The 17,242-nt window shown below is 44.1% G+C and overlaps 1 protein-coding gene across 1 annotated transcript in view; it reads left to right on the top strand.

Annotated features, from left to right (window-relative positions):
• Nucleotides 305–17,242, top strand: part of MARCH10 (membrane associated ring-CH-type finger 10) — a 90,623-nt gene continuing 73,685 nt past the window's right edge. The window contains exons 1-2 of the mRNA XM_018065317.1: nt 305–428; nt 14,405–14,524. Coding sequence (XP_017920806.1) covers nt 339–428; nt 14,405–14,524 — 210 coding nt within the window. The 5' untranslated portion in view covers nt 305–338. The remainder of the gene's footprint in view (nt 429–14,404; nt 14,525–17,242) is intronic.

Raw genomic sequence — 17,242 nt, 5'->3', positions numbered from 1 at the left:
TCATTGCTAATCTAGCTAGGATCTTTTTTGTCATGTGGTCGAACTGCTTCTGCCGGTCTGACTCCCTCTGAGTAACCAGGACAGGCTGGCTGAAGCCAGCTGATGAAAGTGGCTACATGATTTATGTCTGGAACAAGAGGGCTGTAAGGGCATCGACACGCAGACAAAGAGTCCTTTGAGTCTGAAAGGAGCATCTGTGCCCTTCCAACAATGGACATGAGATTAATAAGAGAATAAAAGCAATTATACCCAGAGAAGTCCCCAAATGGCAAAGCAACAAAGGGTTATATCACAGCACATTTATTCATCTTCTATATGCAGGTCGGGGATTAAGAATCATGTTACACGAAGCAAAGGACAGGCAGAAGTTCGTCAGTGATGTTCAATATCTGCGGGACATGCAGCACAAGGTGGACTCAGAATACCAGGTAACAGCAGGCAGTGAGAAGTCTCCTCCGCCAACAGCATGAGAGAAGTGGGGAAACAGTACTGGTACATGAGAAGCAGTAATAGGTTGCCAAAAGCCAAACTCCACACTTGGGACTTCCCTGGCGGTCCAGTGGTTAAGACTTCGCCTTCCAATGCAGGGGGTGCAGGTTTGATCCCTGCTCTGGGACCTAAGATCCCACGTGCTTCAAAGCCAAAAAAAAAAAAAGCAAAATGTAAAACAGAAGCAGTATATTAATGCATATACGTGGAATCTAGAACAATGGTACTGATGAACCTATTTGTAGGGCAGCAATGAGACGCAGACATACAGAACAGACCTGTAGACACAGGCGGGGAAGGAGAGGGTGGGACGAATTGAGAGAGGAGCATGGAAACATACACATTACCATGTGTGAAATAGATAGCTGGTGGGAAGTTGCCTGTAGATCACAGGGAGCTCAACCTGGTGCTCTGGGACAGCCTAGAGAAATGCAGATGAGGAGGTAGGAGCGAGGTTCAAGAGGGTGGTGGTGGGGAGCGATATATGTACACTTATGGCTGATTTGGGGAAGGAAATGGCCCATGGACCAAGGAGCCTGGTAGGCTACAGTCCATGGGGTCACTAAGAGTCGGACACGACTGAACAACTTCACTTTCACTTTTCACTTTCATGCATTGGAGAAGGAAATGGCAACCCACTCCAGTATTCTTGCCTGGAGAATCCCAGGGACGGCAGAGCCTGGTGGGCTGCCGTCTGTGTGGTTGCACAGAGTCAGACATGACTGAAGCGACTTAGCAGCAGCATGGCTGATTCAGGTTGTACAGCAGAAACCACCACAACATTGTAAAGCAATTATCTTCTAATTAAAAATATATATTTTTAAAAACAGAAGCAATATTGTAACAAATTCAGTAAAAGATTTTTAAAATGGTCTGTAACAACAACAAAAAAAATCTCAAAAACCCACACATAACAGCTGTGTGACCAATGAAAAGCTACTTAACCTCTCAGAGTCTGTTTCCTCATCTGTACAATGGGGATAGTAGTGCCCACCCCTGCATTATACCATCATGGAAATGAAATAACATTTTTCAAGTATTTAGCCCAGGGCTTGGCACACAAACCTTATCAACAAATGACATCAGGGCTTAAATTGGATAGACCAGCAATCAAGAAAAAAAAAGACATTAAGGAGTTAACTGGGTCACCCTACCATTTATCAAACAACACACCCTTCCGTTGTCCTGCAGCCAAAAGAAAGGTAGTTAACACATTCTACAACAAGCTAACTCTTCGTCACCCTAGTTACAGTGTTTACATGCAAAAACAAAACAGGGAGCCTAAGAAGTCATGATGTAATTACCCAGAGCTGGTGTGGGACAAACCTGCCAGACTGGCTTGCGGGATTCTGGGAGCAGTTAGAAAGTGTCACTCAGCCCACTGGCTGGAGGTCACCCCTCAACAATCAAGGAGACACATCCTTAGCTTCAGCTGAGGATCAAAAAGTGCTCCTTCCCGAAGGAAAACCTAGACCTGTCATCATCAGGTTTTTCTCCTTCTTAGCTATTTCAAATATAACCGAACCTCCCGTGTCACCAAGGAAACCAGACCGATCTCAGTAACCTGATTTCACCTGTATAACACAGTTCAGCTCTGGGCCTGGAAATGAAGTCGGCAATTGCCTCCTACACTTGTCAGTCCACCTCCAAGGCTGTAGAATTGAGGAGATTTCTATAAGATAATAAGAACTTAAACATCCGAACTGGTCACATTGGGAGGCCCTCTGCTTTCCACGAAGATGCCTCTGCCACGGAGCCCAGGTTGGAAATACTTGCTTGACATTGTCTCCAGAACAGGCACGTAAGAAAATCAATCTTATTATTTGATGGTCTCTCCTGGAGAAAACCGCACAACCGCACGGCTTGGAGTCACTTGCAGCTTTATTTTCTAATTTCATTTGGGCTTTCAACACTGTGCTTGTTAATAAGGACACTTTCAACACTGTCTTCAAAAATAATAATTATTATTAAGTGCCTATTGTGTCCTGAACGGGGCTTCCCTGGTGGCTCAAGTGGTAAAGAGTCCACGTGCTAACGCAGGAGACCTGGATTCGATCCCTGGGTTGGGATGATCCTCTGGAGAAGAAAATGGCTCAGTCGTGTCCAACTCTTTTCTGCCTCATGAATTGTAGCCAGCCATGTTCCTCTGTCCACAGGATTTCCCAGGGAAGAATACTGGAGTGGGTTGCCATTTTCTTCTGAAAACAACGTTCTGAACAAAGTTCTGAACAAAGTCCCTTCTGAACAACAACGTTCTGAACAAAGTCCCTTCTCTCCCCAAGTTCTTATTCTATGACTGAGAAACAAGCTACACACACAAGTAAATTAATATGTAAGACAATATAATATATATGATAAATATAATGAGGCCAGTAAAACAGAGGTAAAGAGGGTGGGGTGATGCTCTTTGCACAGGCAGAGCATCATCTTTGAGGAAATAACATTTGATCCTGGAGGTAAAATGATGGGAGAGAGCTGGTCAGAGCATCCTGAGTAGCAAGGAAGCAGGTGCAAAGGCCCTGTGGTGGGAACTAACGGTATAAACGAAAGAAGGTCAGCTTGGCTGGAACACGAAGGGAGGGTGTGGATAGGACCAGATCACATCGAGTCTCTCAGGACAAAGCTTGGTCTTTGGTGTTTACTCTTATCCCAGTGAGAATTACTGAACAGTTTAAAGCAGGAGAGTGGTATGACCTGATTTACCTTTTTAAAAAGATCACTTGGGGGGGTTCCCTGATGGCCCAGTGGTTAAGAATCTGCCTTGCAATGCGGGAGACACCAGTTTCATCCCTGGTGGGGAGGACCCCGCAGGCCTCAGGGCAACTGAGGCCGCGCACCACAAGTGTCAAGCTTGCATTCTGGAGCCCTGAGCCACAACTACTGAGCCCACATGCCTAGAGTCTGTGTTTTACAACAAAAGAATACACTGCACACCACAGCCAGAGAACAGCTCCCCACTCGCCACAACTAGAGAAAGCTTGCGTGCAACAATGAAGACCCAGAGGGGCCAGGAATAAATGAATTTGGAAGAAAGAAAAAGATCACTCTGGCTGTTGTGTGGGGAAAGGACTGAAAAGGGCAAGAGAAGCTGCAGAGAAACTTGTAAGGAAACTGATAAAAATTTAGGCAAGACCAGTGGGGGTGGTGAGAAGCAGCCTGACCCAGGAAATAGCAACAGAAGCTGCACAGACATCTTGCTGATAGGGAGGAAGAGTGAGGGAAAGAGGGATGAAGGATAACTCCAATATTTTCGTTGTCCATCAGTTCCCTCTATTATCACGGTTTAAACTTTATTTTTTTCAAACCTCCCATCCCTATACTTTCAGCAAGGACCATCTCTCCCTGTTTTACACACACATGAAACCAAAGAACTTGAGGCCGACAGGTGGGACACCACTCAGCTCTTCCCCTTCCATCCCAGGATGCACGCCTGTCTAGCCCTCAGGGCTCGAGGGGTGAAGGACACTCACTGCTGGGGCCGGACCTGAGAGCTTGGTCCACGCCCCTGTGTTCCCAGCCCGTTTCCATCGTGGACCTCTCATCTGCATCCTTGGAATTCCTCCTCTTCTTACTGTCTCAGCCCACAAACATGTTCAACTCTCTCTCACACTGAGAACAAAAGAACAAAGCTGTCTGTGGACCATGTGTCCTTTTCCAGCCACAACCCTGGCACTTTATCTAGTCTCCATATGTCCCCAAGCAGTCAGCTAGACTTTTGTCTCCACTCCCTGCTCCCTCGGGTGCATCCCATCACCTACTGGCCTGTTAGCCTGGCCGTCTCCTAAGGTCCGTAGTGAAAATCAGTGGATAACTTTTAACTCTTTGTTTTCTGAAGCTTTATCTGCATTTGGGGCCATTACTCTTTCTTTCTTGAAACATTACTTCTCTGGCTTCCTGATATCACGTTCTCCTAGTTTTCCTCCTGTTTCACTCACATTCTTCTCTCTACCCATCACGTGTTAATTCCCCTAGGTTTCCATCAGCCCAGTTTTCTCCTAATTCACAATTTCTGTGGCCCATCTCATCCCTTCCTACGTGTTTAACTACCACTCATACACTGATGGGGCTCGCCAGGTGGCTCAGTGGTAAAGAACCTGCTTGCCGATGCAGGAGACATGGGGTCGATCCCTGGGTCTGGAAATCCTCCTGGAGAAGGAAATGGCAACACTCCAGTATTCTTGCCTGGGGAATCCCATGGACAGAGGAGCCTGGAGGGCTACAGTCCATGAGGTTGCAAACAAAGTCAGACATGACTTAGCGACTAAACAATGGCAATCACATAGACCCATGACCTGTAATCCCGAGTCTTCTCAAAGTGTCAGAATCCCATACACACCTGCTTGCTGGATGGTTCCATCTAGGAGTCGGAAAGGCACACTGAATACAACATGTCCATGGTGAATTCTTTGTGATCCATCCCCGATCATCCTCCTGTGTACCCCTTCTCTGAAGATGGTGGCCCAAGCCTTCCTTGACTCCTTTCTCTTTGTCACCACTCACAATCCCCCAACCCCGACCCCAGCCAGTTACCAAGTTCTGCTGAATTTACCTAAAAGCTCATGAACTTGTGCCTCCCTTCTCATCCTGTGGCCGTTGCCCTGGTTCCAACCTCCATGGTTTATCTCCAAGTTTATTAAAATATCCTCATATCCGGTCTCCCTGCCTGCAGCCTTGCCACCTTTCAGATGGAAACGTATGGAAAATGAGAACTGAGTATGCAATTCCATCGTTTTCCCCTCACACAGAGGCAGGTCCCAGACCCAAGAACCACAGAAAGAACAGCCCAATCCGCCACCGCTTCTCTAACCTCCCTTCCCTGGTCCTTATTCTCTCAGCAAGAGTGGTGAAGACCATAGTTTTAACTTAGAACTAGAGGGACCCTCCGTATTCCCATAGCACCCTCTTCAAAACAAAACAAAACCTTATTGAAGTGTAATTTACATATCATAAAATTCACCTGTTTCAAGTTTAAATTGACCAAGTTTGCTGCCATCACCGTCATCTCGTTTTAGAACATTTCTATCACTCCAATACCAAAGAACCCTTTTCATACCTCTTTTTCATTGTTGATGAAATTGTATTGGAATTGCCTTTTGTATGTCTTTCTATCAAACTGGACCACGACTTCTTCAGGGAAGGACAGAGTCACTTTCCTGTGTTGAATCGAATGCCTTGTCATTGAGGAAAGCCAGCATTAGCGAACTTGACCACCAACAATGTTTATCAGACACAGGTCCAGCTGACTTGTAACTAATCCTCAAAGTCAAATCTGCCTTCACTGAGCATTTTCAAAACCACTCACCACAAGGTCTACAAAAATAAATGATTGTCCTTAATATGTTCTGAGGAGTGTCAAATTAAGTATATAGCAACCCACAGAAACTATTTGATGGGAATAGTGATGAGTTATATTATCAACTCTGTCCCTCGCCTTCTTCCAGAAAAGATTTAAAGTAGGGATTTAAGAATCAGTTGCATGGGACTTCCCTGGTGGTCCAGTGGTCAAGACTTCACCTTCCAACAGAGGGGCTGTGAGTTCAATTCTTGGTCGAAGAGCTAAGATCCCACATGCCTTGCAGGCAACAAAACAAAACAAAACAAAACAAAAACATGAAACAGAAGCAATACTGTAACAAATTCAATAAAGACTTTAAAAATGGTCCACATCAGAAAAAAAAAAATCAGTTGCATGATTTTAATGACCCCCTCAATAACTTGGTCCATATACAACCTGTGTGTATTTAGATAATTTACTCAGATAGACTGCACTGGGTAGACACTGAAACCCTGGGGCATCAGTGAGCTTGGCCAGTTACTTGTGGAAACCCCAGCTTTTACTCGGAGCCCAGTGACGTACAAGGGACTCCCCATTTCAGGGTGTACAATAGTGTAAGGCCTAATAACCAGACGTGACTCCCAAATCATAGACCTTTGCCACATATGGCTCCCTGTGCTGGACTTGTCTTTAATGAACTAGCTCAAATTGAAGCCCTTTGAAACCTGCTGTACACACTATTCCTGCAACTGCCTAAAATACTCTTCAGGCTGGTATGCCCCAAATTAGCAGTGCCTTTACAGGTCTGTCTGTCAGCGGCAGGAGAGGAAGGTTAAACCTACCCTGAGTTATTCTGATGCTGTTCCTCTCAGTGGTTGGGTGGGACACTTTTGAAAAACCAAGAGGAAATAAACATCTATTTGGCATATTACATGCTATTTCAGAATCTGGTAGCTAGTACGTAATTATACACCATCTCAGAATTTGGCTCTGTTTCTTCAAGGGTGTTCATGCTGTTTAGCTTTTTATTTCCCCTTCTTTTGGTCAAATGTGTTTATGAAGCTTGTGGCAAAATTTAGCTGTTAACGTCCACTGAAAGCTAGAAAGAAAGATTACACCTGGCATTTCAGGATGATTTTCTAGACTCTATCAAATGTGTTCAAATGGGTTTCACTTCATGTTGCTTATTTTTCATTTGGATTCTTTCAAGTACAGATCAAAACCTAATATGATGATATAAACTTGTTTAAGGATATAATGGGTCACTGCGCCAGGTGGCACGAGTCTGGGGGCTATCCACTCGGGGGGTTGAGGGAACAGAGATAATTCCGCTTTTTCTCCTGCAGGAGTCACGGGGAGGGATATGTGACCTGTGCATTCCTCTACTCTTCATAGAACAAACAAAAAAACTCACCGGAGGGGAATAGCATGTCAAACTGTTTTTCACACCTTTGATTTCTCAACCTCTTAAAACTGATAAACTTTGTAATGTCCCCAGTGATAATTAAAAGCCCAAACTCTGAGTTAGGCATGTTGGATCATTGTTGTTATTGAGTCACTCAGTCGTGTCCGACTCTGCAACCCCATGAACTAGAGCCCACCAGACTCCTCTGGCCATGGGATTCTCCAGGCAAGAATACTGAAGTGGGTAGCCATCCCCTTCTCCAGGGCATCTTCCCAACCCAGGGATCAAACCGGAGTCTTCTGCATTGGCAGGCAGATTCTTTACCACTGAGCCACCAGGGTAGCCCGTGATGGATCATAAGAACAATTAAAAGCAACTGAAGGCTGTGGCAAGTCCTGCTTCTCAAAATGCTTGTGGGGTTCGAGTAACAATAACCTTGCTGATGAAGATGTAGAGTTGGGTCATCATTACAATGCTTTTTAGACCAGAACCGTGAAGCTGGAAGAGTTCCTGGGGTGTGTGGCTTCCTAAGGTACCAGGAGCCCAAATGATGACTAAGAATGGGGCTGGTAATAAAAGGGACAAAAGAAACTTTGAGCATCCCTGTGGGTTCAGAAAGCTGTAATTCTGAAGCAAATGGTTTACAGAGGTAGCCTGCATGACTGGGCGTGGCAGCTCCTCAGTTGGCTGCTGAGGGGATGGGCAGGCTTAGCAAGCAGACCTCTACTTCTGGGGCAGAAAAACAAGGATGAATGTCAGGCCTGCAAGAAGAGTCTTTCTTCTTCCACAGCCAAGGTTGGAGTCACCTTATTTGGCAAAAGCAGACTTTAGAAAAAGGAGTACACCCAGATGTGGGATTGGAAACAATTAGAGGTTGATCAAGACTATGATGAAGATGGTAGTGGTGATGATGATGGTGGTGGTGGTAGATGGTGATGATGCTGAGTTTTACTGAATGCTACAGCGAGCCAACCACTCTGCTAAGCATCTTACCAACAGTCCCTCAGGCTCTCCCTGCAGTCTTGCAGCGCAGAGACACCTCCATCCCAAAGATGAGAGAAGCAAGAATCTATGGAGTTAGTCAGCTTGCCCAAGGTCACAGTGCTAGAAAGTGGCAGAGCTGGGTCCTGTCGTGTTTACCCATACTGAGTTACAGTGAATCACAAAACCCTCGTCATCCCCCACAGGCACATAGGCACGTTTGTTTTCCGGCCCCACAATGGTAGCTTCTGCGCAGGAGGCAACCTGACAGCACGTGTTACAGTCAGAAGGATGGGTTAGGGGGTCCAGAGGGTGCAACACCAAAGCGGGAGTGAAGGAAGAAGCCCCAATTCTCCCCAGAAAGAAGAAACAAGGCGTTACCTGGAGCCTCCATTTCAAGACCCAGCCAGTTCCTGCCACAAGAACAGAAACTTATTTATAGCACTCTAGCTCCAGACACATGAAACTGAAAGAGAAATAAAGTCCCAGGGTGAGGGGAGCCCCTGGTGACAATGAATTACAAATCTTTTCCTTCTCCCCATCCTGGGGATTTCACACTCCTCAGCCCCTATCCCTTCAGGACCCTCCAAGCAGAAACCGCATCAACATCAGAAAACAACAACAAAAAATCATTCACATGTACTAATGGGTATACCCATTTGTGTGTACTCCCTGGGTAGGGCTGGGGGGTATGGCTAGATTGTGTGTACACCCATTTGTGTGTACTCCCTGGGTAGGGCTGGGGGGTATGGCTAGATTGTGTGTACACCCATTTGTGTGTACTCCCTGGGTAGGGCTGGGGGGTATGGCTAGATTGTGTGTACACCCATTTGTGTGTACTCCCTGGGTAGGGCTGGAGGGTATGTCTAGATTCTTGCTGCTTCTAGGACTGGAAGTCCGAACTTAGCTCTGTCCCCATGTCCCCTTCTCAGCAAAACTGTAACTTGGAGAGGACTAATGTTTAATTTACATGGAAAGATTGCTTGGCTGTTTCAAGATTAAAATTAGAAAGTACCTACCTTGCCACTGGTTTCTTCTCCTGCTCCTCTATGAGAGAAGGTGGAGGGGTGGGGAGAACTAGAGGGGAAAAACATTTTTTTTTCAACATTGCAAATCATTCTATTCCTCCTCCCCTTTTAGTAAAGAAATATTTAAGTCGCATGCATTCTTAGAGAGAAGTTTCAAAAAACACTCAGCCCACAAGAATTCTGTTCATCCCACAAAATCTGCCTCGGTCCTGCATGCAGTTGCTAATATGGGCTCCTCCACTTTCAGCCTATCAGCATTTCCTTCCCCAGCCTCTAATACAAGGGTAACAGAGACCTCTGAGGCTCCAGGAAACAATACTACAGGCTGGGGCTCCCCTGCCCCCAACAGGAGCTCCAGCACTCATCATAAAGAAATAGGGAGAAAGAGGCCCATATTTAGTTGGACTTTACTGACCTCTCCAGCTGACTCTTTTTAGTTTTAGCTTGGTTAATTCTATCATTTGGTGTCTGTTTAACTTTTTATAGTTACTATTCAGTATTGGGGGTGGGGTGTTCTTATTTAAAGTATTTATTAAAACAAACACTGTCCAGAATTATTTAAAAGGCTTGCTATCTATTGAATAATGGCATCATTTTTGAAAATAAACTGAGGGCTGAAATCAAGATTGCTGAGAGAAATATCAACAACCTCAGATAAGCAGAAAATACCATTCTAATGGCAGAAAATAAAGAGGAGCTAAAGAGCCTCTTGATGAGGGTGAAAGAAGAGAGTGAAAAGGCTGGCTTAAAACAGAACATTCAGAAAACTAAGATCATGGCACCCAGTCCTATCACTTTATGGCAAGTAGATGGGGAAATAGTGGAAACAGTGACAGATTTTATATTCTTGGGCTCCAAAATCACTGCGGATGGTGCCTGCATCCACGAAATTAAAAGACGCTTGCTCCTTGGAAGAAAAGCTATAACAAACCTAGACAGTATTAAAAAGCAGAGACATCACTTTGCTGACAAAGGTCCATATAGTCAAAGCTATGGTTTTTCCAGTAGTCATGTATAGATGTGAGAGTTGGACCGTAAAGAAGGCTGAGTGCTGAAGAATTGATGCTTTTGAACTACGGTGCTGGAGAAGACTCTTGAGAGTCCCTTGGACAACAAGGAGATCAAATCAGTCAATCCTAAAGGAAATCAGCTCTGAATATTCACTGAAAGGAACTGATGCTGAAGCTCCAGGCCACATGATGCAAAGAGCCAACTCATTGGAAGAGGCCTTGATGCTGGGAAAGACTGAAGGCAGGAGGAGAAGGGGCAGCAGAGGATGAGATGTTTGGATGATATCACCAACTCAATGGACAAGAGTTTGAGCATACTCTTAGAGATAGTGAAGGACAGGGAAGCCTGGCGTGCTGCAGTTCATGGGGTCACAAACAGCTGGACACAACTTGGAGACTGAACAACAACAAGGGGAAAAATTCCACCATTTTGGAGTGTTCTCCCTTTCCAAGCAAGGTGGGGTAAAATGACACCTTTCTCCTAAGTATCCAGGATTCACCTTGCTGCAGGTACCACCTGGCCGCTCTAGATGAACCCTGAGGCCAGTGCTTCATTTGCCAATCAGTTTTGAAGCACAGTGTAACTGATTCTCTGTTCCCAAGTCCAAGTGGTAAATGTTTTGTTAATATCAGGTCATTTCTACTCTTAACCTTGTGGCAGAATATTGGCTTTCCCCTTGGCCATGAAATTCTGGCAAATCCTTCAAGGAAGGAGATGCATTTTCTAACAGAGGGAAAAACATGTGGAAGAAATCTTTCCTTTCTTAACTCAGGCAGGAAAAGGGAGATGTCAGGCCTGGTTTAGAAATAAGATTGTCTTTATGCTGCATTTCTTTACTGTAGCAATGGATAATTCGGCTCTGGCAGGACAAAGGTGAGTTCAGTTATTGGATCTATAGAAATTCTGCAAGAAGTTTTGCTATATTGCAGTATTTAAAATGTCAGTTGAGGGCTTCCTTGGCAGCTCAGTGGTAAAGAATCCACCTGCCAGTACAGGGCTCATGGGTTTGATCCCTGATCAGGGAAGATCCCACGTGCCATGGAGCAGCTAAGACGGTGCACCGCAACTGTTGAGCCTGTGCTCTAGAGCCCAGGAGCCCTCGAGCCCTGGAGCCCATGCTCTGCAACAATAGAAGCCACCGCACTGAGAAGCCTGCACACCACAACTAGAGTATGCCCCACTCGCTGCAACTAGAGAAAGCCAGCACAGCAATGAAGACCCAGCACAACCAAAAATAAATAAGTAAAGTTCTTTTTAAAACATGATGATGAAACAATTGGAAGGGAAACCATATGCAAAGAGAGGAAGGGAAGGAGGAAGAGATGAGAAGAGAAGAGAAATAAATCAGGGTCCATACTTCACATAGGGCTTCCCAGGTGGCACTAGTGGTAAAGAACCCGCCTGCCAATGCAGGAGATGTGTGTTCCATCCCTGGGTTGCAGAAGGTCCCCTGGAGAAGGGTACGGCAACCTGCTCTAGTATTCTTGCCTGGAGAATCCCATGGATAGAGAAGCCTAGTTGGGCTAGTCCATAGGATTGAAAAGAGTCAGACACGACTGAAGTCACTTAGCATGCATATTCATATCATGGTGGTGGTTTAGTCACTAAGTTGTGTCTCACTCTTGCAACCCCATGGACTGTAGCCCACAGGTTCCTCTGTCCATAGGATTTTCCAGGCAAGAATACTGGAGTGGGTTGCCATTTTCTTCTCCAGGAGATTTCCAGACCCAGGGATTGAACCTAGGTCTCCTGGGCTGAAAGCAGATTCTTTACCAACTAAGCCACCAGGGAAGCCCTTCGTATCATATATAAAGTTAATTCCAAATAGATTATAGATCTATATGTAAAACTGTAAAACTTTTGGGAAAAAAAATAGGAGAAAGGCTTTGTTACCTTGGGTTATGAAAAGTGTCCTTAGATACACCAAAAGCACTATGCAAAAATAAATAAAAATTTTAAAGCCAGATAAAGATAAATATCATATGAATATCACTCATATGTAGAATCGTTAAAAAAAAAAAGAAGAAATCATTCATACAAATGAACTTATGTACAAAACAGAAATAGACCTACAGACATAGAAAACAAATTTATGGCTACCAAAGGGGAAGCGAGGGAGGGATAAATTAGGAGTTTGGAATTAATATAAACACACTACTACATATAAAATAGATAATCAACAAGTACCTACTATATACAGGGAACTATACTCAGTATTTTGTAACAACCTATATGGGAAAAGAATCTGAAAAAAGTGATTCGTATATCTGAATTACTTTGTTGTACACCGGAAACTAACACAGCATTGTATATCAACTATACCTCAAAAACAAAAAATCCATTGACATGCCCATATAACACAATAGCCTTGGGTTTTGTTCAGTCCTAACACTGGAGCGTGAAAAAGTTGGCTTAAAGCTCAACATTCAGAAACCGAAGATCATGGCATCCAGTCCCATCACTTCATGGGAAATAGATGGGGAAACCGTGGAAACAGTGTCAGACTTTATTTTTGGGGGCTCCAAAATCACTGCAGATGGTGACTGCAGCCATGAAATTAAAAGACGCTTACTCCTTGGAAGAAAAGTTATGACCAACCTAGATAGCATATTCAAAAGCAGAGACATTATTTTGCCAACTAAGGTCCGTCTAGTCAAGGCTATGGTTTTTCCTGTGGTCATGTATGGATGTGAGAGTTGGACTGTGAAGGAGGCTGAGCACTGAAGAATTTATGCGTTTGAACTGTGGTGTTGGAGAAGACTCTTGAGAGTCCCTTGGACTGCAAGGAGATCCAACCAGTCCATTCTGAAGGAGATCAGCCCTGGGATTTCTTTGGAAGAAATGATGCTAAAGCTGAAGCTCCAGTACTTTGGCCACCTCATGCGAAGAGTTAACTCATTGGAAAAGACTCTGATGCTGGGAGGGGTTGGGGGCAGGAGGAGAAGGGGATGACTGAGGATGAGATGGCTGGATGGCATCACAGACTCAATGGAAGTGAGTCTGAGTGAACTCTGGGAGATGGTGATGGACAGGGAGGCCTGGCGTGCTGCGATTCATGGGGTCGCAAAGAGTCGGACACAACTGAGCGACTGAACTGAACTGAACTGAATACTGGAAGAGAAATATTTTGGTACTAAATTTTGTTTTAAAAAATGGAACAATTCTTTGGTTGTTTTATTTATTTTTGCATTTGGGAATAGATAGTTCCCTCCAGAACAAAAAGGAAATTTAGCTAACATTAAGTGCTAGATGCTGGGGGATTCAAAAGATAAGACATGGTCTTTACCCTCAGGATTTCTTGCTAATCAGCAGGAGAAACAGGCTCAAAAAATAAAACTAAATACAATAGTGGAAAAGTTGCATAATTCAAGTCACGTACGTATACAGGAGCAATTAACAGGGCCTAGGGAAGAATATACCCTGAGTCTGGGTAGAAACCACAGGGATGAGATGCCCTATGAGCTGGTTCTTAGCAGATAAGCAGGGTTTGCCAAGAAAGCATGCTGCAAAAGCTATTCCAAGTGGAAGGAACAGCATGTGCTAAAGCTCTCACGTGTGAAAATTCTTATCCTGTAGCTGGAAATCTACAGAATTCTTACCCTGTAGCTTGGAATCTGACCCAAGGGGATACAGAGCAATGAAGGCGAGCATGAGGAGAATGAAGATAGTAAGAATGAGGGGAGGGATAAATTAGGAGTTTGGGGATTAACAGATACACACTACTATATATAAAATAAACAGCAAGGACCTGTTGTATAGCACAGGGAACCATATTCTATATCTTGTAGTAACCTATAGAATCTAAAGAATATGTGTGTGTAAATTAACATTGTGTGTAATAACATTGTAAATTAACCATACTTCAGTTTTTTTTTTAAAAAAAAAAGGAGGCTGAGAACAGAAAGAGAAGTAAGTACAGTGTTCTAGGAAGAGCTAGAAGGCAGCTCTAAAAGGCAGCTTTGGGGTAAGTACTTGACAAAATGCCTCTGTTGTTTGAATTTATGAAGGCAGCAGCTAATATTCCTGACCTGGCATTTAGGGCAAAGAGAGGAGGAAATGATGCCTGGGTATCTTTACACCTGATAAGAGGTATTGGTAACACTTAGAGATGGACGTCTGTATTGCATGTTCCTCATAATAGGCATTCCAAGCATAAAGTTATCAGAGCTAGCTGTAGACCTAAGCCAAAGAAACATTTTTGTTTTTATTCTGCAGGCTTGTCTAAGACGACAGGAATACAAAAGAGACCCAAATGAGAAGAAACGAGATCAATTTTGGGGGCAAGAGACAAATTTTGAGAGATCCCGGTTTTCAAGCGGGTCATCTTCCAAACAGGTACTTAGAACTCTGGGAGACACTTTTTGCTGCAGAGGGTGTGTGTGTGTATGTGTGTCTGTGAAGAATTTCAAAGGGCAGGGCAGGGAGAGACAGCGGCCGAAGCTCTCATCCTGGGTACCACCCCTACCAGGCCTGCTCCTCCTCTGCTGTGTGACCCTCCCTCTTCACCCTGTTGAGTCTCACTCTTCTTTCCTATATATAAAGGGTACAGTGGAGAGGTACCATCCAAATCAGAAACGCTGTGGCCATTTAAGAGCTGGAGGCACTGGGCCTTCTAAAGTGCAGTATCATATCTATATACCTATATCTCTGGCTCCTTGATCTGTCTATATGGAGACATATGCAGGCTTATGATCTTACCCACTGCATTGCTTAGTATAGATTTTATTTCAAATAGAGTAAAATGCAGTAATAATTGCATCATGTAATAACTAGAAATTGTTCAAGGATTTTTGTCTGGATGATACTAATAAGACAACCAATATAGGAACTTCCCTGGTGGTCCAGTGGTAAAGAATCCAGTTGCCAAGGCAGGGGGCACAGGTTCAATCCCTGGTGTGGGAAGACTCCACATGCCTCGGGGCAACACCTGTATGCCAGAACTCCCAGCCCTCCTGCTGCAACTAGATTATGATCCACAAGAGAACCCACCGCAGTGAGTGAGAAGCCTGTGTACAGCAACAAAGACCTGGTGCAACCTGGTGCAAAAATAAATATAAATAAACAAAGTTAAAACAAATGAGATCAAGAATCTGCCTGCAAAGCAGGAGGCCCAGGTCCAATCCCTGGGTGGGGAAGATCCCCTGCAGAAGGAAATGGCAACCCACTCCAGTATTCTTGCCAGGAAAATTACATAGACAGAGGAGCCTGGTGGGCTACAGTCCATGGGGCTGCAAAGAGTCGGACAAGACTTAGCCACTAGACTACTCCAACATAACAGCAATATGAAAATGATAACAACAGTAGTAATAGTTACCATCACTTGAGTGATTACAATGTTCCAGTATCATGCTAGGCGCTTTTACCTATTCATTTATTTAATTCTCATAAATCTCTTTGCAGGTTATAGCCTCATTTTATAGATGAGAAAACTGAGCCTTAGAAAAATTAAGAAAGTTTACCTAAGATTTCACAGCCAGTATGCCCTGGTGGCTCAAACAGTAAAGAATCCACCTGCAATGCGGGAGACCCAGGTTTGACCCCTGAGTCAGGAAGATCCCCTAGATCTTCAGGTCAGGAAGATCTTTCTTCCCCTGGAAAAGGAAATGGCAACCCACTCCATTATCTTTGCCTGGAGAATTCCATGGACAGAAGAGCCTGATGAGCTAGTCTATGGGGTCGCAAAGAGTCAGACACGACTCAGCAACTAACACACACACACACACACACACACACACACACACAGATTCCTTTCCAGGCAGTCTGACCCCTGAGAGGGTGGCTCTGAACCACTGAGCTGTATGATCATATTTCATGTTTAAGATCTTATCTGTGTAAGGTTTTACTTATCCTATGTAAGCACTGAATACCGCAGGCTGCATTCAATACTGGTTGTTAGTATGGAGAACTGATTTAAGATGAGTAATATGCCTTTTATGAATTCTTATTTAATATTTTATGCCTAAAATATACTCTGGAGGATGGACTCTTTTCTATCAGTGGCGTGGATCCCTGAGATAGATCCTGGATACCTGATATCAATCAAGTTCTCGTTGGGATTTCTTCCCTAATCTAGGACATTCACATAGCAGTTATTTAATGTTCAAAGGACACCTTAAAAACATCAGTGATTGATGATTATGGGAGAGACCTATACTCCCTATTAAGGAACATAAGATTGCGCAATAAAACGTTCCACCTAAAGCCCGAAGGTGAAAGAAACTCCCTCACAATATTGGCAGCTCTGAGAAGAGCATGCTGCCTGCATCTTTTCCTGTTTGTTGTTATTGTTTAGTCGTTAAGTTGTGTCTGACTCTTTTGTGATCCCATAGATGGTAGCCCATCAGGCTCCTCTGTCCAAGGGATTTCCCAGGCAAGAATGCTGGTGTGGGTTGCCATCTCCGACTCCAGGGGATCTTCCCGACCTGGGATCAAACCCACATCTTCATTGGCGGCCACATTCTTTTCCACTGAGCCACCAGGGCAGCCCACCTTTTCCTGTTAGTCAAGGACTAAATAAAATGCCTGGTGCTGATTAAACTTATGGAGTGAGATTAATCCAAAATTTAAATCTAGTTTGGCTAGAACAACACATTTTTAGCACTAAGATAAATTCTCCCAGTTTTGCACTTAGAAACAAAAATCAAGGACAGATGAAAACAAAAAAAAAAGTAACGTAATTTCAGTCGAACAGTAGCATATAGCAATCTTCCTAGACTGGAATTACTAAACAAATAGACAGCTGGGTTCTTCTTCTATTTTCATGCAAAGTCTCACGTGCAGAGTCTTGGCCATTTTGCACGGCAACACTCATGCATTTGGGATATTCTAGGACTTGAAGTTTCATGCTGTAAAAATTACTCATTCTTTAAGGCAGGCATCTCCAACCTCCGGGATCTAATCCCTGATGATCTGAGGTGGAGCTGATGTAATAATAATAGAAATCAGTGCACAATAAATGTAATGTGCTTGAATCATCCTGAAATCATCCCCCTACCCCTGATTTGTGGAAAAATTGTCTTCTACGAAACTGGTCCCTGGTGCCAAAAAGATTGG

The sequence above is a fragment of the Capra hircus genome, chromosome 19 (assembly GCF_001704415.2).
Source record: "Capra hircus breed San Clemente chromosome 19, ASM170441v1, whole genome shotgun sequence".
Lineage (NCBI taxonomy): Eukaryota > Metazoa > Chordata > Mammalia > Artiodactyla > Bovidae > Capra > Capra hircus.
This window is presented reverse-complemented; position numbering and strand designations above follow the sequence as displayed.